Consider the following 24095-nt stretch of genomic DNA (forward strand, 5'->3'; position numbering starts at 1 on the left):
TCTCTCCCACCGCAGCCGCGCGACGGCCCCTTCAGAGCTCTAAATCACCTTCCAAATGAGCAAGTTACATATACTCATCCACTACATATTTGTAACTTGGGCCCTAGTGTACGGATTGATGGTGAATCCATTTATAGCGCATGCTAGTGCGCAGAGCTTTTGGTACTAACCCCCCCTTCATGTAACTCCCATTTTTGAATGAAGCGCCTCCCGGTGCTTCACTCCCCAGAGTTCTCTGTTATAAATTTATAGCTCGCTGCTGAGGGCCATACTGGTTGTTAAAGTCCCAGAACGCGAGTGCAGCTCGGGCCTATAACGAGGGAGAGGGACTTTTAACAACCATTATAGCCTGTGGAAGGAGGCCTGGGAGTAATTTGTGGAGTTTCACGCCACAGAACTCTGTGGAGTTACCTAAAAACTCTGCAAGATTCTGTGTAGTTCTTTTTTTTTTTTTTTTTTTTTGCGCATTGGAGAAAGCATCATGTTTCACTTTGAGATTTTTTAACCGTTAGTCTGTTTTCTATTGTTTTTTCCATTGTAATGGTTTTTATTAACTGTATACAATAAAGATATATATTATGAGATCGATATAATGAGTACCATTGAGTGTGGTATCAATAAGCAACTGTTATTTAGTGCTATTATACTATTTGACCGTTGTAAATATTGTGCAATTGGTGACAATGGGAACTTCTCTGTTAAAGCCATATGCTACTAGCTAACAAGTAAACTCTTTTTTTTTTTTTTTGTCCTCATTCAACCCTGCTTACTGAGTCACTTCCTAGTTCCTATAGCCTTCTCGCCCTCTAACTAAGAGAGAGACTCTAGCCAGGGGGTGCACCCTTGTATCTCCCGGTCTGCCTGAGCAAACCAGCCGAAGCATCAAACGGTGGCTAATCATTGGACAAGAAAGAGAAAATACCCAAGCCAATTTCATACAGTCTCTCAATATAAAGTATTAACAAAAGCAAAAAGACAACTTCAAGCTACTCCCTTCCATTTTAGCAATGGCGACCACAGTTCTGCATTTCTCCTGGAGCCCTGTGCATTTAAATCCATATTCGCCACCCGTAAAGCTGCCTTAAGCCAGTCTGTATAACTCGTAGGGTGTTCCTTCATCCAATCTTTACAAATTTCGTTCCTGCCCATCACAATTGCATAAAACAAAAATTTACGGTTAATTTTATTCACCCTGATCCATGATCCCTCTTCCTGTGATTGTCCAAATATAATCAGAGGGAGTGATATATTGATTTCCCAGCCCAGCATAGATGATATTGCCCCAAAAACCTCCTCCCAAAATACCTGAATAGCAGGGCAATCCCAAAACATATGAATATCCGTTGCTCCTTGGCCACCACATTTCGGACATTTGCACCCTTCCCCCTTTTTAAACTTAGCAAGCTTTGCCGGAGATATACATGCTCTATGTAGAGTATAAAAATGTTTTTTCCTTAGTGGGGCAGGCTTCACTACTTCATACAGCATCACAAACAACTTTTTCCACCATGTCCCAATCTTGTCGCCTGCCACCACCTTGCCCCACAAATTATTTGGTAACACAAAATTCTCATCCAAGGTTTCTAATATTTCCTAATACCACACCGCCAACCTCTTCACTGGTGTCGAACTCGCTAGATCTAAAAAGGAATCTTCCAAAGCGTTTACCTCTCCCAATCCCCCTTTAATTTCTTTTTCCCACTCTTTTATCTGTAAGTATTTTAACCTGGACAGCGATCCATTCGTCATCCTTACCAGATTATCCCATAAAAGTAAGGTACCCTCTCGCGCAAGCTCACCCCACCTTTCCACACCTGCCCTTTTAAGTGGCAATGCTAAGATGTCTTTACAGCATTCTAGGGTGCCCAGGGAATCCCAAATAGAGGCCTGATAGCTGTAATAATGTTCACCCATACGTCGTCTCAACTGATACCAACTTCTTGCCAATCCTTGCAACACTTTCAGTTTAATTTTTTTGAAAAACTTCGGATCGCCGAATAAGATTCTGTGGAGTTCTGCGACCAACGAATTCCAGTATGTCATACTGCTCGTGCTGATTTTTAGCGTCTGGAGCTGCCCCACACAGTAAATTCAGAGCGAACGGCACAACGCAGCATGCCAGAGGGCGCTTCTTGTCGACCTGCTGCAAAATGTCTGCATTGAGAAAGATCACCAGGAGATGGTCTAGCACTCAACTTTCTCGCTCGCCAACTTCACGTAGGAGAGCCGCACACAAGATAAAACTCTGCCACGCAGCAGTTGGCCGAAATTTTTTCAGAACTCCGCGAACCAAGCGGAGCACAGAGTGGGTAAAACCCTGCAAACTCTGCCGGCGGAGCAGATATTTTCTTGTACCCATAGCTGTAAGGCTAAATAACATTCCATCTACTAAGAGTAAAATGTTTTAAAATAAAAAGGGTGAAACATGAAGACAAACATTGGAATATTGGCGCTCCAGGGTTATAGCAGTCATTATAAGCACTGTGTTACTCCATTGTCTTCAATGGAGCTCCCAACATTCCAGTGTTCTAATCTAATGTCTTCAGTGGCGCTCCCAACATTCCAGTGCTCTAATCTATTGTCTTCAATGGAGCTCCCAACATTCCAGTGTTCTAATCTATTGTCTTCAGTGGAGCTCCCAACATTCCAGTGTTCTAATCTATTGTCTTCAGTGGAGCTCCCAACATTCCAGTGTTCTAATCTATTGTCTTCAATGGAGCTCCCAACATTCCAGTGTTCTAATCTATTGTCTTCAATGGAGCTCCCAACATTCCAGTGTTCAAATTAAATTCTCTTCAACAGAGCTCCCAACATTCCAGTGTTATAATCCATTGTCTTCAAAGGAGCTCCCTACATTTCAGTGTTCTAATCTATTGTCTTCAATGGAGCTCCCAACATTCCAGTGTTCAAATTAAATTCTCTTCAACGGAGCTCCCAACATTCCAGTGTTATAATCCATTGTCTTCAAAGGAGCTCTCAACATTCCAGTGTTCTAATAGAAAGTATACATACCATTAGCTAATACAATTGCTCCAATGTAGGTTTCTAAAAATATAGCAGACTCTGCTGGACAGAACAGTCTTTGAATTTTTCACTGTCAGCACTTTCTCTAATCAATACATTCATTGAGCTTCCCTGCTGCATTAATGTAAGGCATCGGTATGTGAATGTCTTTCACCATTTTTGAACAAACAACAAAGTTATGGAAGGAATGCTTGAATTAATTACAAACTCTGGCGGTCTCTCGGGCCACATTCCAGTTCATCATTTTTCACCTTCTGTGCCACTCTAGACAGAGAACTGCCATATCCAATTCGGTTTTAGTCCTGCTCCAATAGGAAAATCGATGCTGAACTGCCCGGCCAGGCCAGGCCCCTCCAGATGTGAGCATGCCAACAATACCTAAATAGGCTAAAACATGTCTGGGGTTACTTGTATTCCCTTTTTGAGGGGACGTTGCCCGGCAGTTCAGTCTGCCCTGTTTCTATTACAGTGGGGCCAAGGCGGATTTTCATATGCATGTTCTGTCCAGAGAGGCATAGTAGGTTAAATCAATGGAATGGAATGCGTCCCCAAATGATCACCAGTGGCTGAAATCACTTCAAGCATTCCTATCAGCAGAAACATATGTGCAAATGGTATGCCCAGACGTGGGTCCCGTGCTCACTGTGCCTTATGAATTAAGCTATACATCACTTTTTAGACCCATGTTGGTTAAAACTGGCATGGGGTTCTTTGTGCTCTGATCTTGAGGGATCTGAACTGGCAGTTTGGGCTGGACTGTTCCTATTGGAGCAGGAACAAGACTGATTTGCATAAAGGAGGTCTCTGTCTAGAGTGGCACTGTGGATGAAAAACGATACTCTGGAATGCAGCGTCAATCGATCGCCAGTGGCTGAGATTAATTATAGCGTTCTCTCCAGCACCTTGTTATTTTTGCAGTAGACGTCCTAAGTGTGATGAACGTGCCCAGACATGGGTCCCATGCTCACTGTGTTATAGGAATCAACCTATACCTCTGACGAGACCTAAGGAGGTCTGGGACTCATGTATGGAGAGGGCCAGCTCCAGACATGACTGACGGGCTCCTGTATGGAGAGGGCCAGCTCCAGACATGACTGACGGGCTCATGTATGGAGCGGGCCAGCTCCAGACATGACTGACGGGCTCATGTATGGAGAGGGCCAGCTCCAGACATGACTGACGGGCTCCTGTATGGAGAGGGCCAGCTCCAGACATGACTGACGGGCGGCGGCAGTCATTGTCTAGAATAGCATAGTGAGTGGACACAGGATTGGGACGGGGGCCCAAGCGATCGCCAGTGAGGTTAATCCAGGCATTCCTTCCATCACTTTGCTGTTTCTTACTTTTCTGGAACAAAAGCAGGAAATGGCACGTCTATTGTTATGTGAAGTAAGCTGGTTGCTGGTGTCAAGGCGCTCACTTTGGCTGTCGGGTGGAAGGGAATGAGTTTGTAGGCTGTCTGTGCAGCTTGGCAGCAATTAGGCCTAATACAACTTTTAGGTAAAAAAAGGGACCACCCCACACCTTCAGAATATTGATCTCGGTGGTTCCATCCACAGGTTTGATCCCTCTTAATGTAAAATTGATCTTGAGAAGTTTTCTGAAGTGCAGAAACCGCTCAGTAACTTGGGCCCCACTTGGGCTATGGTATGGAGGTTGTGAGTTCATATCGGACACACATGGCATATATCTGTGATGGATAAAACGAGTGCTGTTAGAGAGCTCATTAATAACAATTATTCTTTACATATTCAGATGATATCAGTAAGTTTCTGGTGTCTGCTGTGTAAACTCATTGGGGTATAGTGTGACAGGAAAAATGCGTCCACAGCACCAGACCTCTGCTTTAATCAAGCTATTTTTGTTTTTATTTTTCAGGAACCTCTGAGGCGACATCTCACCTGTGACATTTCTGGGAAGAACGGACTAGACTCATTGTGCTTTGAGTTATCCTTTTTTAGCATAGAAAAAAAGACAATAACATTCTTTGACCCCCCCCTCCCCGGTGCCCCCAACTCTCACCCTGCCAACTTTCCAAAGGAGAGATGATTGACCCATGGGAGGCCAAGCCCTTGGAAGTCCAGGGGGGTGCACCGTTTTGGGGAGGAGGAACCCTTTGAAGTCCAGGGGGGTGCACCGTTTTGGGGAGGAGGAACCCTTTGAAGTCCAGGGGGGTGCACCGTTTTTGGGAAGATGATCCAGTTGAAAGCTTTTGGAGAAATTTTGCTTGTATGTGGGGTCATAAAGTTGGTTATAAGTTTCTGACTTTCTCAGAAGAAGGAACAGGGTAAAGAAATGATCTTCTTCCTGGCCACAGCTTCAGACTGCCCTTTGCTCCAGGTGAAGAGGGTGGTTCCTTGAGGCAGTCGAATGGAGAACCTTGGTCGGTCGGTGGGCTGGCTGCAGGCGGAGCTTGGAACGCGCACCTCATGCCTGCGCATTGTGGACTGCCGCAGGCGGGAACTTTACGACTCATCCCATGTGGAGGGCGCCCTGAGCGTGGCGCTGCCGGGCCTGATGCGTCGACGACTTCGCAAGGGGAACCTCTCGGTGCAGGCTTTAATCCCAGGCTCATCCAAGGGGGAGACAGCGGGGCTCCCCAGGGCAGGCCGCTTTCTCCTGTATGATGAGAGTACCTCAGTCCCACAGTGGCATGGCAGCGAGGAGGAGGAGGAGTCAGTGCTGGTGATGCTGCTGCGAAGGCTATGGGAGGAAGGCTGTGAGGCGTACTACTTACAAGGTAACCAGGCAGTGGCGAAACAAAATTGAGGGGACTCTGCAAAGTACATTGAGGAGTCCCACCCCCTGACCCAGTCAGGAGCTCTCAGTCAGAGGCCCACCACCCGTGCACAGTGTACTGTACCTGTGGGGCCCCCTGGAGCTCACCCCCCACCCCTGCACAACAGGGGCTGCGGGGGCTATTGCGGGACTAGTGTAACCAGGAGGTGTGAAAGTGGGAATTCAAGGAAAAGACAGGCTAGGTACAGAGTGAGATACCATAGGATACTCGCTGTGAGGACCTGAAACACCCCAACTCCCCTTGAGGATGTAAATACCACGTGGCATTAAAATGAGGCAGGATACCGTAAGCTGTTGTTTGTAATGGGATCACCAGTAGTGTATCACAGCCACTCCAGCCCTTGGCTGTAGAGTACTACAAGCGCCCTCACCCCTAGGGTTCAACAACCACTCTATCCCTCTTCTAGATGGTGCAACAACCGCCTGTCACCCCTAGGGTTCAACAACTACTCCATCCCTCTTCTAGATGGTACAACAACCGCCTGTCACCCCTAGGGTTCAACAACTACTCCATCCCTCTTCTAGATGGCACAACAACCGCCTGTCACCCCTAGGGTTCAACAACTACTCCATCCCTCTTCTAGATGGTACAACAACCGCCTGTCACCCCTAGGGTTCAACAACTACTCCATCCCTCTTCTAGATGGTACAACAACCGCCTGTCACCCCTAGGGTTCAACAACTACTCCATCCCTCTTCTAGATGGTACAACAACCGCCTGTCACCCCTAGGGTTCAACAACTACTCCATCCCTCTTCTAGATGGTACAACAACCGCCTGTCACCCCTAGGGTTCAACAACCTCTCCAGCGTTCTTCTAGATGGTACAACAACCGCCTCTCAGCCCCTAGGGTTCAACAACCTCTCCAGGCCTTTCTTAGATTGTACGTTAACTTCCCTCTCACCCCTAGGGTTCAACAACCACTCCATTTCCTGTCTGGAGAGTTCTACAACTGCCCCTCACCTGTAGAGTACCACAGCCACCTCAGCCCTCACCTGTAGAGTACCACAGCCACCTCAGCCCCCACCTGTAGAGTACCACAGCCACCTCAGACCTCACCTGTAGAGTACCACAGCCACCTCATCCCTCAGCTGTAGAGTACCCCAACCACCTCAGCCCTCACCTGTAGAGTACCACAGCCATCGCAGCCCTCACCTGTAGAGTACCACACCCACCTCAGCCCCCACCTGTAGAGTACCACAGCCACCTCAGCCCTCACCTGTAGAGTACCACAGCCACCTCATCCCTCAGCTGTAGAGTACCCCAACCACCTCAGCCCTCACCTGTAGAGTACCACAGCCATCGCAGCCCTCACCTGTAGAGTACCACAGCCACCTCAGCCCTCACCTGTAGAGTACCACAGCCATCGCAGCCCTCACCTGTAGAGTACCACAGTCACCTCAGCCCTCACCTGTAGAGTACCACAGCCATCGCAGCCCTCACCTGTAGAGTACCACAGTCACCTCAGCCCTCACCTGTAGAGTACCACAGCCATCGCAGCCCTCACCTGTAGAGTACCACAGCCATCGCAGCCCTCACCTGTAGAGTACCACAGCCACCTCGGCCCTCACCTATAGAGTACCACAGCCATTGCAGCCCTCACCTGTAGAGTACCACAACCATCTCAGCCCTCACCTGTAGAGTACTACAACCACCTCATCCCTCACCTGTAGAGTACCACAGCCACCTCATCCGTCACCTGTAGAGTACTACAACAACCTCATCCCTCACCTGTAGAATACCACAGCCACCTCAGCCCTCACCTGTAGAGTTCAACAGCCATCGCAGCCCTCACCTGTAAAGTACCACAGCCACCTCAGCCCTCACATGTAGAGTACCACAACCACCTCATCCCTCACCTGTAGAGTACCACTGCCACCTCAGCCCTCACCTGAAGAGTACCACAACCACCCCAGCCCTCACCTCAACCCTCACCTATAGGATACCACAACGACCTCAGCCCTCACCTGTAGAGTACCACAGCCACCTCAGCCCTCGCCTATAGAGTACCACAGCCACCTCAGCCCTCGCCTGTAGAGTACCACAGCCACCTCAGTCCTCACCTCAGCCCTCACCTATAGGATACCACAACGACCTCAGCCCTCACCTGTAGAGTACCACAGCTACACCAAGCATCACCTGTAGGTTACCACATCCCTATAGACAACCACTCCAGCCTTCAATTGTTGGGTATCACATTTAAGATATAGCACACAGTAGCATATTTGTATTTTGTGTAATGACATAATCTATGAATTTTGCACACCCCTAAAATGATGCTCGGGTACCACATCCCTGATGCATAACCTCTGCAGTGATGGAGGAAGGGGAGATGAGGTCCAAGGTGCTCTCGATAAAGGACAGGCGCTTCTCCGTGCACCTGTTTCTAGACATGGGCAGGATCACTGCAGAAAATAGTTTCTGTACCTTGTGATTCAGAGGGTGAGTCAGACACCGCTCTCTCCAACGGTGGGTGGATTCTGGTGGGTTGTGGTCACATTGATGTGTTCTGTTGCGACCAAGGGGGTTATAAATATGTTTTCCAGCTCTGTATAGATATTCTGTGTCTGTCTCAGCGAGTTGCAGGTGTGTGTTTGGAGTGTCCCTGATAGCAGCCAGGCTTGGGTTTGCAGTTGTTTTGCAGCTGCAGTTAGGTGGTTCAGTTTGTGGTGCTGTGAAGGTTTCTCATTCACTCATCCAGTTGTTCTTTTCTCATGCATCCAGCCGCATGCTAATGCATATATGCATTTGTCCACTCGTATTTCCTTACGCTTAACCTCTCGCCCCTTATCATCCTGCAGGAGGCTTCAGCAGGTTCCAGGCTCAGTGCCCACAGCACTGTGAGACGAATCTGGACGATGACAGCAGCGCTAGCAGCTCCCCTGTGCCCGTCGTGCTGGGCATCGGGGGCCTCTGCATCCACTCAGACTGCTCTGACGCCGAGTCCGACCCAGAACGGGACCACCTGAGTGGCATGGACTCCGAGGGGGCCAGTACACCTGGCCAGACGCCTTCATTCCCTGTGCAGATCCTCCCGCACCTCTACCTGGGCAGTGCCTCCGACTCGGGCAACAAGGACATCCTGGCAGAGCTGGGCATCCGCTACATCCTGAACGTCACCCCCAACCTGCCTAACCTCTTCGAGGAGAATGGCAACATCCGCTACAAGCAGATCCCAATCTCCGACCACTGGAGCCAGAACCTGTCACAGTTCTTCCCGGAAGCCATCGACTTCATTGGTAGGTACCTCTGGTAGGCCATGGCACGATGGCGTCCCACATGTGCACGGCAACATTGTGCTCCGTGAGCCAGATATATCAAAATGCAATTTTGCATTTCCTAAATAGCAACTCCATAGAAATCTCTGTTTAGGAACTACAAAATGATTTGTGTGTAATTACTGATTCTGAATTGTGAGAACCGCTATTAGGAAACCCCATTGCATTTGTTCCAATGGGCCTGTTTTGCATTTCCCAGACAGCGATTTCCTATTAGGAAATCACTATTTTGGAAATGAAAAACTAGGAATGACTAGGGGCAAACGGCCCTCTGTGATGCACCCCAAAGATAGTGGTGCACATGTAGAGAACACTTATGCTCTTGGGGCGTACGTGTGCTCTATTGCGCTTTCAAAAAAGCATCTTTAGGTGCTTTTTTTAAAATGCACGTTACCATCGACTTGGAGTTGGTGGAAACATTCATTTCCTAAATGCTCATTTCACATTTAGGAAATGCTTTGTACATGTGCTTTGGAAATCGCAAATAGGGATTCTCTATTTGCGATTTCATACTTGAGAATTGACTAATCTGATTTCTATCGGGTAGAAATCGCTTTTTGCAAATCCCTAAAGGGCTTTGTACATCTCAAAAGCCCATTTAGCATTTCTAAACGGCCCAAAATAGCGATTCGGACCATTAAGAAATGTTAAACGTTTTTGTACATCTGGCCCCAAAAGTGTTGTCCACCCTGTAAGTGAGATTTCCCAAAGACATTCCTTGAAATCTGATCCAAACCGCAGAAAGAACTGCTGAACGTCACAGGAACATCCAGGAACATAGCTGCTCTGAAACGATTGTACTACTAAATATCGACCCCTACAACATCAAGGTACAAGAATGTTGAGGAAAGACTATTGAGGGATAAAATATCGGAAGGTGAGTGCATATAGAGAAGTATATATTTACTAGTCCTAACTTCACATCTACTTTCCCTGAGGATATGTGTATTGTGTAGGTACATATATGTCAAAGTAAAAATAGAAAATCTATAGTTACTTACCTGTCAATAATTATTTTTGATATTTTGCCCTTGGTATTGTGCACCATCAATATTCTGGGATATATATTCAGGGTGCCCCTCCGGAACACACACGTCTTTATCAAACCAAACCCCATCCAAAATAACTTTAATATCAAGCCCACGTCCAATAGCCCCCAACAAAAAGAATACTCACCGCAACCAACCATAAGCCAATGTATCCCAGCCCCCTGCCCCTTTAGTGAATGCAAAAATAGATGACCACCTTCAAAACTACACCTCTGCCTGACCGTTCCCCAACTTGCTGGTTGAGGGTTCTCCTAACATAAGCTGTCTTTGCTGGACTGAACCCTTAATCTTAAGTAAGCCACTCACCCTCGACATTTGACGAACCCATTCAAACATAAGGCTCTTTTCAAACCTTCTCTACCAAAATAATTATTTGAAGAAATTGTGAATAGCCCTCTCTGATCATGAATGGAAGGCAGCTGCTTACTATAGGACATCCTGGGGGCCTGTGGCCACCCTGCATAAGATAAATACGAAACATTGGTCTGAAGTGGCCACAAGACGAAGGCAGGGCCTGGAAAGCAGGGAAGCCTAACCTACTTGACCTTTCCGTAGCCTTCGACACAGTCCATCACAGCATCCGAAGTTACCAACATCTTCTCCCCTTTCATGGAAGTACACTTGTGAGTCTATTTTATAAGGACCTGGGATTTTCAGGGTGCTCTGAGCTGAATAGGAGATGAAACTCCCTGCTCTCCTCTGTCCCAGGGCCCCAGGTACTGTGGGTAGCAAAATTTAAAATAGATTCTCTTGACATACTTGGCTTTCTATTGGCAGCTACAGTTGTGCGGTCGAAATGTGCTCGGTGCAGTTTGGTTTAGATACATGAAGGGCATACATTATCACTAGGCCTGGGCAGAGTTTCCGGAGTTCAATCTCCGCTGTGCTACGTGCAGTTCTGCGAGCAGTGGAGTTTGGGTAAGTCAGGCTGTATTCACGCTGATTTTCAGTACTAGGGGCTTCTCCCGCGCTGTAAGATCAGCGCAAATGGTATCAAGTGGAGTGTCAGAGGGTGCTAACTTCTTTCTGCTGCTCGAGTAGATTTCTACTCGAACTGCAGCTTCCTCAACGTGAGTGGCAGCTTTCTCAATGCAATGGGTAGCGATCCGTTGCGAATGCCAATGTTCAGAAATCTCCGTGCGCTCATCAACTTAGCAATTTCTCATGCTCGCCACCGTAACATTGGTAAGCTGCGCAAGAGAGCGAACACAACTGCCTAAGAAAAAAGACCCAAATGAAGGTACTTTCTCACCCTGATGGTGATGCAATTCGTCACATCTTTGTGTAGGCTACGCTTTCTTTTTACGGGAAATTGTGCTTGTTGTGTGCAAACTTCTCTCCCGCCCTCTGGTTTGGAGACTGACATCAAGAGCTGGGCCAGTCAAAGTACAAGGATGAGGCGAGGTGGGACACAGGTGAGCTGCAGGACGGCAGCTCAAGGGGAAGGTAGGCTGAGTTTTAATGCAAGCTGATAGTGAAAGGAACTGTGCATACTTGACGTTCTCTCCCCCAGAAGTACCCATCTCTCAGAAGCATCCACGCAGCCATGCCAAGGTTCCCACGTCTATGTGTAATGTGCTGCCACATCCAGGTTTTTCCTTTGAGCTCTGGGACATGTAGTTTTCTTTATTCCATTATAAAAAAAAAGGGCTACATGTCCCAAAATATTAAAAAAGTACCTGGACTGGAGCAGCGCATCACTCATGGACCTAGGAAGTTTGGCAGCAGTGTCAGTGGGTGAGTAATGATTGAAGAGAGAGCTGTAATAGGAAGAGGGAGTGACAGGGGTGGGCCATCAGCAGGTGAGGGGGTACTTATGAGGAGGCGGACAGGGACAGGAGACAGGGAAGCTGTAGGAATGATGTAGAGTGAATGACAGGAGAGGGAACATGAAATGATGGGGGAGAGGATGGTAGTGCATCGACGGGAAGAGCGCCAGTGACAGGAGTACAGAGGCTGGACATTGACAGGACACATGTGCAGTGTCAGATGAGGTAGATATCCATGATGCATACGGCGTATCTGCGAGATGTAGAGATATCCATGGATGCATACAGCATATCTGCGAGATGTAGAGATATCCATGGACGTGCACGGTGTATCTGCGAGATGTAGAGATATCCATGGACGTGCACGGTGTATCTGCGAGATGTAGAGATATCCATGGATGCATACAGCGTATCTGCGAGATGTAGAGATATCCATGGATGCATACAGCGTATCTGCGAGATGTAGAGATATCCATGATGCATACGGCGTATCTGCGAGATGTAGAGATATCCATGGACGTGTACCTGGGAGATGTAGAGATATCCATGGACGTGTACCTGGGAGATGTAGAGATATCCATGGACATGTACGGTGTATCTCAGAAATCTAGAGATATCCATGGATGCATACAGCGTATCTGCGAGATGTAGAGATATCCATGGATGCATACAGCGTATCTGCGAGATGTAGAGATATCCATGGATGCATACGGCGTATCTGCGAGATGTAGAGATATCCATGGACGTGCACGGTGTATCTGCGAGATGTAGAGATATCCATGGATGCATACAGCGTATCTGCGAGATGTAGAGATATCCATGGATGCATACAGCGTATCTGCGAGATGTAGAGATATCCATGGATGCATACAGCGTATCTGCGAGATGTAGAGATATCCATGGATGCATACGGCGTATCTGCGAGATGTAGAGATATCCATGGACGTGCACGGTGTATTTGCGAGATGTAGAGATATCCATGGACGTGTACGGTGTATCTGCGAGATGTAGAGATATCCATGGATGCATACAGCGTATCTGCGAGATGTAGAGATATCCATGGATGCATACAGCGTATCTGCGAGATGTAGAGATATCCATGGACGTGCACGGTGTATCTGTGAGATGTAGAGATATCCATGGACGTGCACGGTGTATCTGCGAGATGTAGAGATATCCATGGACGTGTACCTGGGAGATGTAGAGATATCCATGGACGTGTACCTGGGAGATGTAGAGATATCCATGGACATGTACGGTGTATCTCAGAAATCTAGAGATATCCATGGATGTATACGGTGTATCTGTGAGATGTAGAGATATCCATGGATGTATACGGTGTATCTGCGAGATGTAGAGATATCCATGGATGCATACAGCGTATCTGCGAGATGTAGAGATATCCATGGACGTGCACGGTGTATCTGTGAGATGTAGAGATATCCATGGACGTGCACGGTGTATTTGCGAGATGTAGAGATATCCATGGACGTGTACGGTGTATCTGCGAGATGTAGAGATATCCATGGATGCATACAGCGTATCTGCGAGATGTAGAGATATCCATGGATGCATACAGCGTATCTGCGAGATGTAGAGATATCCATGGACGTGCACGGTGTATCTGTGAGATGTAGAGATATCCATGGACGTGCACGGTGTATCTGCGAGATGTAGAGATATCCATGGACGTGTACCTGGGAGATGTAGAGATATCCATGGACGTGTACCTGGGAGATGTAGAGATATCCATGGACATGTACGGTGTATCTCAGAAATCTAGAGATATCCATGGATGTATACGGTGTATCTGCGAGACGTAGAGATATCCATGATGCATACGGCGTATCTGCGAGATGTAGAGATATCCATGGACGTGCACGGTGTATCTGCGAGATGTAGAGATATCCATGGACGTGCACGGTGTATCTGCGAGATGTAGAAATATCCATGGACGTGCACGGTGTATCTGTGAGATGTAGAGATATCCATGGATGCATACAGCGTATCTGCGAGATGTAGAGATATCCATGGATGTGTACGGTGTATCTGTGAGATGTAGAGATATCCATGGACGTGCACGGTGTATCTGTGAGATGTAGAGATATCCATGGATGTATACGGTGTATCTGCGAGATGTAGAGATATCCATGGATGCATACAGCGTATCTGCGAGATGCAGAGATATCCATGGACTTGCACGGTGTATCTGCGAGATGTAGAGATATTCATGGACATATACGGAGTATCTCGGAGAGTTAGAGATATCCATGGATGTATACGGTGTATCTGCGAGACGTAAAGATATCCTTGGATGCATACGGTGTATCTGAGAGACATAGTAATATCTACAGACTAATCTAGTGTTTCTGAGAGCCGTCGGGATATCCATGCACGTGTATAGTGCATCACAGAGATTTCGAGATACCCATGGATGTATACAGTGTGTCTGGGAGATGTAGAGATATTCATGGACATATACGGAGTATCTCGGAGAGTTAGAGATATCCATGGATGTATACGGTGTATCGGGAGATGTAGAGATATTCATGGACATGTAGGGTGTATCTGGGAGATGTAGAGATATTCATGGACATGTACGGAGTATCTCGGAGAGTTAGAGATATCCATGGATGTATACGGTGTATCTGCAAGATGTAGAGATATCCTTGGACGCATACAGAGTATCTGAGAGACATAGTAATATCTACAGACTAATCTAGTGTTTCTGAGAGCCGTCGGGATATCCATGCACGTGTATAGTGCATCACAGAGATTTCGAGATACCCATGGATGTATACAGTGTGTCTGGGAGATGTAGAGATATTCATGGACATATACGGAGTATCTCGGAGAGTTAGAGATATCCATGGATGTATACGGTGTATCGGAGATGTAGAGATATCTGTGGATATGTACGGTGTATCTGGGAGATGTAGAGATATTCATGGACATGTACGGAGTATCTCGGAGAGTTAGAGATATCCATGGATGTATACGGTGTATCGGAGATGTAGAGATATCTATGGATATCTACGGTGTATCTGGAGATATAGAGATATTCATGGACAAGTACGGAGTATCTCGGAGAGTTAGAGATATCCATGGATGTATACGGTGTATCGGAGATGTAGAGATATCTATGGATATCTACGGTGTATCTGGAGATATAGAGATATTCATGGACATGTACGGAGTATCTCGGAGAGTTAGAGATATCCATGGATGTATACGGTGTATCAGGAGATGTAGAGATATTCATGGACATGTACGGAGTATCTCGGAGAGTTAGAGATATCCATGGATGTATACGGTGTATCGGAGATGTAGAGATATCTATGGATATCTACGGTGTATCTGGAGATATAGAGATATTCATGGACATGTACGGAGTATCTCGGAGAGTTAGAGATATCCATGGATGTATACGGTGTATTAGGAGATGTAGAGATATTCATGGACATGTACAGTGTATCTGGGAGATGTAGGGATATTCATGGACGTGTACAATGTATCTGGGAGACATAGAGATATCTATGGACGTGTATGGTTTAGATAGGAGACGTAGAGATATCCATGGACGTATGTGGTGTATCTGAGAGACATACAGATATCCATGGACGTATGTGGTGTATCTGAGAGACATGCAGATGTCCATGGAAGTATGCAGTGTATCTAAGAGACATGGAGATATCCATGAATGATACAGTGTTTCTAACGAACACTCAGGCAGGCCCTGGAGGTGTGCATTATACGCAAAGCATACTCATTTCATGTACATATGCAGTGTATATAAGGTGTATAAGGTGCACCCAGACATCCATAGATGTATACCCTGTATGTAAATGACACCCGGACAGAACACTGCTGTACACAGTGCATCTATGGAACACACAGACAATCCATAAAGGTATACAGAGTAGCACTGACTGCCAGGCTCAGGTAATGTATACAGTGAATCTAGGGACACCCAGACAGTCGCTGGATGTGTCCCATCTATCTAAGGGACACCCAGAGAGTCCATGGACGTACTCAGTGTAGCAACCAGACACATGAACAATACATGCATGTATTCAGTGTAGCTCAGGGCACACAGACAGTCCATAAAGGTATACAGTGTATCACTGAGTCCCCGCAGTCATGTGATGTATACAGTGTATCTGTGAGAGACAGTGACAGTCAGTCCCTGGTTGTGTACCATCTACCGGAGGAACACCTTGACTCCTTGTGTATTTATACAGTTAATTGAAGGGACACCATGGGTGTCCACCGTGTCGAAACTGGACATACGGACCCTACATTGATGTATACAGTGTATCTAAGAGACACCCATGCAGTCCATTGATGTATACAGGGTATCTAAGAGACACCCAGGCAGCCCATTGATGTATAAAGTGTATTTAAGAGACACCCAAACACTGAACTGATATATACAGTGTATCTAAGAGACACCCATGCAGTCCATTGATGTATACAGTGTATCTAAGAGACATCCAGGCAGTCCACTGATGTACACAGTGTATCTAGGAGACACCCAGGCAGTTCATTGGTGTATACAGTGTATCTAAGAGACACCCAGGCAGTCCATTGATGTATAAAGTGTATCTAAGAGACACCCAAACACTCCACTGATGTATACAGTGTATCTAAGAGACATTCAGGTAGTCCACCGATGTATACAGTGTATCTAGGAGACGCCCAGGCAGTCTATTGATGTATACAGTGTATCTAGGAGATGCCCAGGCAGTCCACTGATGTATACAGTGTATCTAGGAGACGCCCAGGCAGTCCATTGATGTATACAGTGTATCTAGGAGATGCCCAGGCAGTCCACTGATGTATACAGTGTATCTAGGAGACACCCACAGTCCTTTGATGTATACAGTGTATCTAAGAGACACTCTAAGACAGTCAACTGATGTATACAGTGTATCTAAGAGACAACCAGGCAGTCCACTGATGTATACAGTGTATCTAAGAGACACCAGGAGTCCACTGATGTGTATCTAAGAGACACCCAGGCAGTCCACTCATGTATACAGTGTATCTAGGAGACACCCAGAAACCCATGGGTGTATGCTAAGTATGTAAGAGAGACCCAGACATCCATGAATATTTAGGGGTGTGGTACCAGCCCCTCAATGCGTGTTTTCTATTCCCGCTTCATTCTGGGATGACTCTGGCCTGTGCCCCCATCACAGCTAAGATCTGAGCAGCCGCGGCCGCACCTGGGCTTACCGAGCCGCGCGTGTCCTGGTAAAGGTCCCTCCGTGTACCCCACCTCTCCTCATCTAACCGCCCCTCCTCGGCTGCCGATCAGGAGAAGCAACTGTTGGAAACTTTAATTCTGGCGCAAGTACTCATGAGACAGATTCATTCATTTCCGTCCATCTTGGGCGCTTCTCTCTACAGAGGGGGTGCCTGGAAATATTCCGAAAATTAAAGGCACCAAAAAAAGGGGGTTTATCGTTTTCTTTCCTGACAGCCCGAGCTTGGAACCATCTTCACTCCAGCTCGGTAACTCTTTTTTCTTTTTTTTTTGTTACGTGAAATTCATACAGAAATATTGTTCAGCTTTGCACACCGCATCATAATATATTAAAGACATGAATTCTCGAGTAGGCGAATACGTGTGTGTGCTCCGGACCCGAGGGGCTCTGGCGGGGCTCAGGGGCCCCGAAACTGACCATGAACACGCAGCACAGAGCACGAGGCGAGGACTTCACAGAAGGGTTTGGAAAACCATGGGAGACACTGCCGGCGGTGTGCAGCGACCAACAGGGCTGTGTCTGTGTTTATCCATTGAGATTCTAGATATAGTGCCTCGAGGCCCTCTTCAAAGGCTGGCAGAGCGCTTCACAGACAAGTGGAACAAGCACAGGACATGTGCAAACACTGCTGGCTGAGAGCTCATTAAACGCAGAGGTCGGCGAGGCCTGAGGATGTGCCCTGGTGGCATGAGCCCATCCACCCGCCGGCCGGTAGGGCTGGGGCGGTGCAGTCTCATGCAAGGCAGCCATGCTGGTACCCAAAGAGGGCAGACGGGCCCTTTGTAGGCACAAACCACCCAGACTGGCAGAGCTGCTCTTCTGCTGGGGGAGGGGGTCCTCACTGGAGGTCGGCCTGGGCAGCTGGCCTCACAGCAGACCGCTGGGGTCCTGTTCCTCCCCCCCACCCCCCCAGTCCGGCCTTGCACCGCATGGGGCTCCCCTAGACTCGCCAGTCCTCCCTCCCGCCCCCTCCCCACTTCCCTTCCAGTGCTCTATTAATACCTCTCCCCTCGCGCGCATCTGTAACTCATTCTCTTCCAGATGTTGTTTCTCCCAGCCCCCACCCTCTTGCCAGCAATCCCCCCTACACACAGACACGCCTCTGCCACTCACCTCCTCCCTTGAGCCCCCAGACATGCACCTTCCGTCGATCTGAGGTGAGGCAACGGTGCAGTGGGTGCAGTGGCACCAGGGCCCAGGGCCCACTCTACACCAATTATAATAGTCCATGTACTACTAAACCAGAGGACGGGGCGCCTTCCCACTGCACCCGGCTACAGCACTGGACAGAGGTTGGCTTTTCCCCTCCCTCGACTCCTCCACCTACAGGTTACGGAAACTGGTCTGCGCCACAAGCCTTCTTGCTACACTGCCCTACGCCAATACAAAAGGGCAGGAATGGACCGTATTTATGAAATAGTGCATTCCTTTCTTTCCCCCTGCGCTGGCGCACACATTGCTGTCTAGCGCCAACTTAGGCAGGATTGTTTTTGTGCAGGAGGGGGTACCTGAGAGGCGTTTTCCTCTCTCTGTATGTTCTGCAGAACGTAACACACATGGAAAGAAGAAAAACGAGGAGAAATGAAAACATTTCTCCTCATTGCTCCTGCTCAGGGGAGGCGTAAGGTTTTGGCACTGCTCCAGTTTACGTGATTTTGAAAATCTGGGCCAGCATCAAAACCCATGGGTGTTGCGTGGGAACAGCCACAGCGACGCCCATGGGATGCCTCCTTGGCGCAGAGTAAGGCAACGTAGCGGCTTGAACTGCTTTGCCTTACTCCATATCTATGAGGTCATGCGTCACGTGGGATGGCTTTGCGTCGCCTCATAGGTATGATTGACAGGCTTGTGCTGCCGGAGGACAAAACAGGGATGCTTCGGTGATGCAAGCCTCTCATAAATAAGCTCCAAAATATTCTGTAAGTTTTTTTAGGTCTTTCACCGTCAGGCAGCTACATATAAATAAAAAGCCAGCTTAAATGAAAAATAAAAGAAAGTTGTTACTCAGTGGGAGATGCACTGTAGTGCATTATGAGACCTCTATTAGTTAATCCACTGTAGAGATCTGTGTGTAACCGGAGAGGACAAAAAGCACTGTGAATATGTAAGTCACTATTTTATATTTGCATTACACAGTATAAACTAGACTACAAAATGTGCAAAATGTTTTACCATAAAATACTGCTTCATTATGATCTCAGCGTTAAAGATCACAAGATCACCGCTGGCGGTCAACAGAAGACCGCCAGCGCAACGACCCCCGCCGGCTGTATAATATTTTCCCTGCTGGGCCGGCAGGGAAAAGGGCCTTAACATTGATGGCGGCTCCATTTGTTGGTGTGCGGCGGGTGCAGCAGCACCCATCGCGCAGATCACTGCCTGTAAATCGGGCAGTGACCTGCACGACGGGGCACTGCACGGGGGCCCCTGCACTGCCCATGCCAAGTGGGCCCCCGGAGCACCCCTTCCGCCGGCCTTTCACAGGCGGGGGAACCCACCAGGGAAAGGCTGGAGGAACACAGGTTCTTTATCCGGAGGGTGGCGCTGCTTGCAGCGCTGCCCTGTCGGATAAAGATTTGCGCCGTCGTCAGGCTGCCTGTTGGCGGTAGCCTGGCGGTGGTGGAAGGCCGCCTGTGGCGGTCCCCACAGCCTTTATTATTTGGCGGCTGAGCCCCCCCATGCCGGTGGCGGTCATTTCCGCCACCACTGGCATGGCGGCCTCAGCCGCCAGTGTTCATAATGAGGGCCATAGATTTTAGAAATAATACGCAGACAATACGTAAAACAATTTTCTTACGTAACTGTCCCTTCACCACCTCCTTAGAGGTAGTAAACACTATGTAAATACAATTACAATTAAAAGCACACACTTCAGTTGTTAACTCTTTTTACTATCACTCAAAAAGAACACATCTTTGTCATCACAAAGCTTCCAGTGATTCGATCAATACCGGCTCCCAAGCACCCTTTACATTTGCAGATTACAGTTTACATTTGCAAATTAACTGGTAGCGAGTATCTGCATTTCTTTCTGGCAAGCAGGCAGCCTGGAAAGAAGGCTTCTTTAGATGTCTGCCCCTCCCTCGGATTCACTTAACAGGAGACTTACTGAATGACAATTCAGCTGAATCTTTCTAAACTATCCAACTTTGAAGAAGTTTTTGATTTGCAGAAGTGGCTGAGGAATGCGTGTCCCCCATTCGATGACTCCATGGCCCCCTGGGGGTCACGACCCACAGTTTGAAGACCTCTGGTCTAGAGGGTGGCCTCCCCACCGCTGGGTGCTACCAGGAAGGAGGGGGAGGTTGTTGGTGGACAGCCATCAAAATCAGCAGAGGCAGTCCACCAAACGTTTTGTACATAGAAAGAAACCACTGTGGCGGCAGTTCCTTTCAGCGTACATGTACAAAGATATCCGTGGGCCAGCAGTCATCTCTACATTTCATGGACCGTGGTTCGTGGAGATGGAGGGGATAATGTCCTCCGCCACCCTGACGGATGGAGTACTGTCTGTTGAGTTCTAATCAGGCCCAGCGTTCACAGAGTTACTCTAACGCTGCATCAGGTAAGACCTCCGCACCCCTGGAGCTTAGGGGTGAGCAGTGCTTAATTTGTGCTTGTTGTTTCAGGTGCGGAACACCAGCACCTATTTTTGAAGGCCAGCACTTATTTTTCTGCCTGAAACATTTACTGCGAACAAAAGACACACATGGCAAAGACTGAGGAGGAGAAAAACAAAAAAGCGTCACAAAGGGAGAAAGCAGAAAGCTGCAAGAGTGAGCTGAAGGGGCAGGAAGTGGCTGTATATGGATTAAAGAGGCCCAAGATGGCTTCATGATTACGCTGCCTTGGTATTCCGTGTTCGCACATTTAATTGCAGCAGCCGCCTGTTTAAGAGGAGGGCTTTGGGCACTGGCAGTTTTTGTTTACCAATTAGGCACCTGGGGTGAGCAGCATGATTGATTGTATTGTGGTCTCAAACCCTGATGAGGATGGGAGTGCTTTGCCGACAGGCAGCACACTATTGCATGGGAGGCCAGTCTTAGTGATTTAGTCAAGCATAAGAGGTACTATTTGTCGTTCAGTTTTTATGTATGTGTCGTGCGGTTTCTTATATACATCACCGGCAAATTTACTGTGCAATTCCTTTTAAATAGATGCTAAACCAATGTGTTTTCAACTATATGAGTTGCTTCACACCATTAGGAACTTTGCCACTGTATCGTGTTCTTTTTGCATTTGTATAGTGCTTTCTAACCATGATAAGGTGTTGAAGCGCTTTGTGTACAGATAGCACATTTCTTCATGGAATACTTACATTTATAGAGATATGTCATACAGAGTTACAGTGTGTCATGCTGTGTAGCTCACAGTTGTCAGTCAGGTTGTAAGTAATGTGCAGTGTTTAAAGCTTTCACAAACGTCCATGTGATCTGTCGAACCAGAAGAGTGCTTTGAGGCAGTCTGGAGACTTTCACCTTGAGGGCTGGGAAGCACAGCTGTTTGTACATAGTTACTCATTCACTCCATAACCTTTCTGAGCTAACGTAAAGGCTCAAGCTCTTTAGCGCTTAGAAGTCGTCAACTATGTGCTTTATTGACAGCACAGGTTCCATGGAGGAAGTCATCATTCGGGTTCTTGTTGTAGCCTCTCAGACTCTTGAGATGAGGTTTTACTATAGGTGTGTGAAACATGTACTTTTCTGTGGCACTTAAAATTACCACAAAATGACACCTATTTATACGAAATGCATCTTGCACTCAGAAAACGTACGAGAACAGTCCATTTGTGTAAAAAACAAACTTGAAAATGTAATTTTGTGTTGCTTCCCAATTGCTTGCATTCCGAATGCTCCTGCTCATGTTCAGATTTGTAGTCTTGTGCTAAAAATTACTCAAACGTTTTGTTTGGGGACACAAAAAATCTACCTGAAATGTTCATTGACCGCCCACTTTAAAGGAACTGCAGCTCGCGTTAAAAACAGTGCCGTTTGCATTCAGATTTGTAGTTTTGCACTCAAAATTACCTGCCTGGTCCACTCAGGTAAAAGATCTACGTGAAATGCCACTCACATCCACAAATGCCGTAAACTGTACTTCTTGTGACATATGGCCTAATTACGAGTCTGACGGTCACATGACCGCCAGACTCACAGTGGCGGCTCAGACTGCTGCAGCTTTGGCGTTCTGACCGTCAAATTAGGAGCTTGGTGGTCGCACCGCTAAAAGACCGTCGTCTCCGCCAGGATCAGTGATCCCGATGGGCTGACGGCAGCTGTGGTTGTAATCAGCCACGGCAGTGCTGAGGTCAGCGCCACTGGGCGGATTACAACCATGTTCCCCACCAGCCTTTTCATAGCAGTCTGACCGCCATGAAAAGGCTGGTGGAGAGCTAGTGCAGGGCGTCCCTGTCTGTGCATACAGAGTGTATTTCAAGGGTGTTGTTGCCACCGGCCCAATTACGAGCCGTAAACATTGCTGCTGAACCTTTGCTACTGGTCTGGCTGGCGGCAACCTTGGTTTCTGACGATCAGCCCAGTGGGAAAGTTGTAATGGGGACGGTGGGGAGACAGGCAGCACCATGGGGGTCTCCTAGTCAGGAGTTTGGCAGACGGATGTTTCTGTCACCAAACTCCTAATGACTCCCATAATCTCAGTCATTGCTCATAAATTTCACTACTCAAAATTACTAAAATAATGCCAATTACACTGATCAAAATGTCTCTCAGGCCTGGTTTCTGCACTCATTTCACCCAAACCAAAGACAGGAACTATTTCACATCCTTATTTAAAGTCTAACCTCAAAGAGTTGAAACGTTTGAAGCCTTTCACTCTCTACCCTGTACTGCTGCCAAATGTAGCTGTGTGGCCAGGGCACACAGCAGAGGTGCAGAGAAGTACTGGCAGTGTACTGGGCCGTGGGATCCCCCGGGCAGGACTGCACCACTGCTGCTCAGTAACTCATCGGGGTCCCTCAATGCTCTTGTTGGCCCCTTCCCACCTTCCTTGTCCTCGTGTCACTCCATTCTGCACCCTCCGAAGATTTAACGCTTGCACGGAGAACATACGGCCACCAATGGCTCTCTTCGTATGAGCAGGAATTATTAGTCTTTGTTCCAGACTGAAGCATAAGCGTCTGGGTCCTGGGTATTTTTTTAAATTGTTTTGTATGAAGTTTGACATTAATAGCTCTGTGAGTGATGCTCGGCACACTTGTTTGAAAGAGGATCTTCTCGCTGTTGTGAGCCAGTTTACAGCCTCCAGGACCGGGGAGACATAGGCTTCTATATTTACATTTAGATGTAATCCTGCTGCTGAGGTTTGGATTCTTTGTGGCCTTCTGATATGTGAGAGGGGAGTGATGTGGTGTAGTCATTTAGCACAGTCAAGTTTTAAGTGATGTTGCTTTTTCCTTTTGAACGAGCCCAAGATGTGGAAAGATGTGTCTCAGAGGCCTGTTCACAAAGTGCTTTTTATCCTACATTTCTGAGCGCTACAGTGCTATGACAAATGTAGTGCCGAGTGCTATTCACACACTTGCATGACGAGAGCCGCCGCCCCTCTTCCTGTCTGTTACTGTTCACCGCGACTGCAGAGTCTCTGCACACGTATGTACACATTTTAGTAGAAATGTGGGAGAGACGGGGGTGGCTGGAACATGGGGAATACTTATGAGTAAAGGGGGTGGATTAGTGCGTAGGAGGTAGGGCTTAAGGGAGTGTTACGGAGGGATTCAGGGAGGGACGCCCCCCACACAAAAAGAGTATGTCCATTGCTATTCACAAACTGCATTTCTAAAGTTACTACAGCCAAAAGGGACCCCAGAACAGACGTAAACTACTCCAGCTGAAAGGTGGAGTAAATCCAGCACCACACATGGCCAGACACTGGTACTGTAACACCATC

At 47.6% G+C, this 24095-nt stretch overlaps 1 protein-coding gene across 1 annotated transcript in view; it reads left to right on the top strand.

Annotated features, from left to right (window-relative positions):
• Positions 1-24095, top strand: part of DUSP9 (dual specificity phosphatase 9) — a 53709-nt gene that overhangs the window by 24133 nt on the left and 5481 nt on the right. Inside the window, exons 2-3 of the mRNA XM_069209408.1 lie at positions 4903-5764; positions 8625-9062. Coding sequence (XP_069065509.1) covers positions 5395-5764; positions 8625-9062 — 808 coding nt within the window. The 5' untranslated portion in view covers positions 4903-5394. The remainder of the gene's footprint in view (positions 1-4902; positions 5765-8624; positions 9063-24095) is intronic.

The sequence above is a fragment of the Pleurodeles waltl genome, chromosome 10, assembly GCF_031143425.1.
Source record: "Pleurodeles waltl isolate 20211129_DDA chromosome 10, aPleWal1.hap1.20221129, whole genome shotgun sequence".
Taxonomy (NCBI): domain Eukaryota; kingdom Metazoa; phylum Chordata; class Amphibia; order Caudata; family Salamandridae; genus Pleurodeles; species Pleurodeles waltl.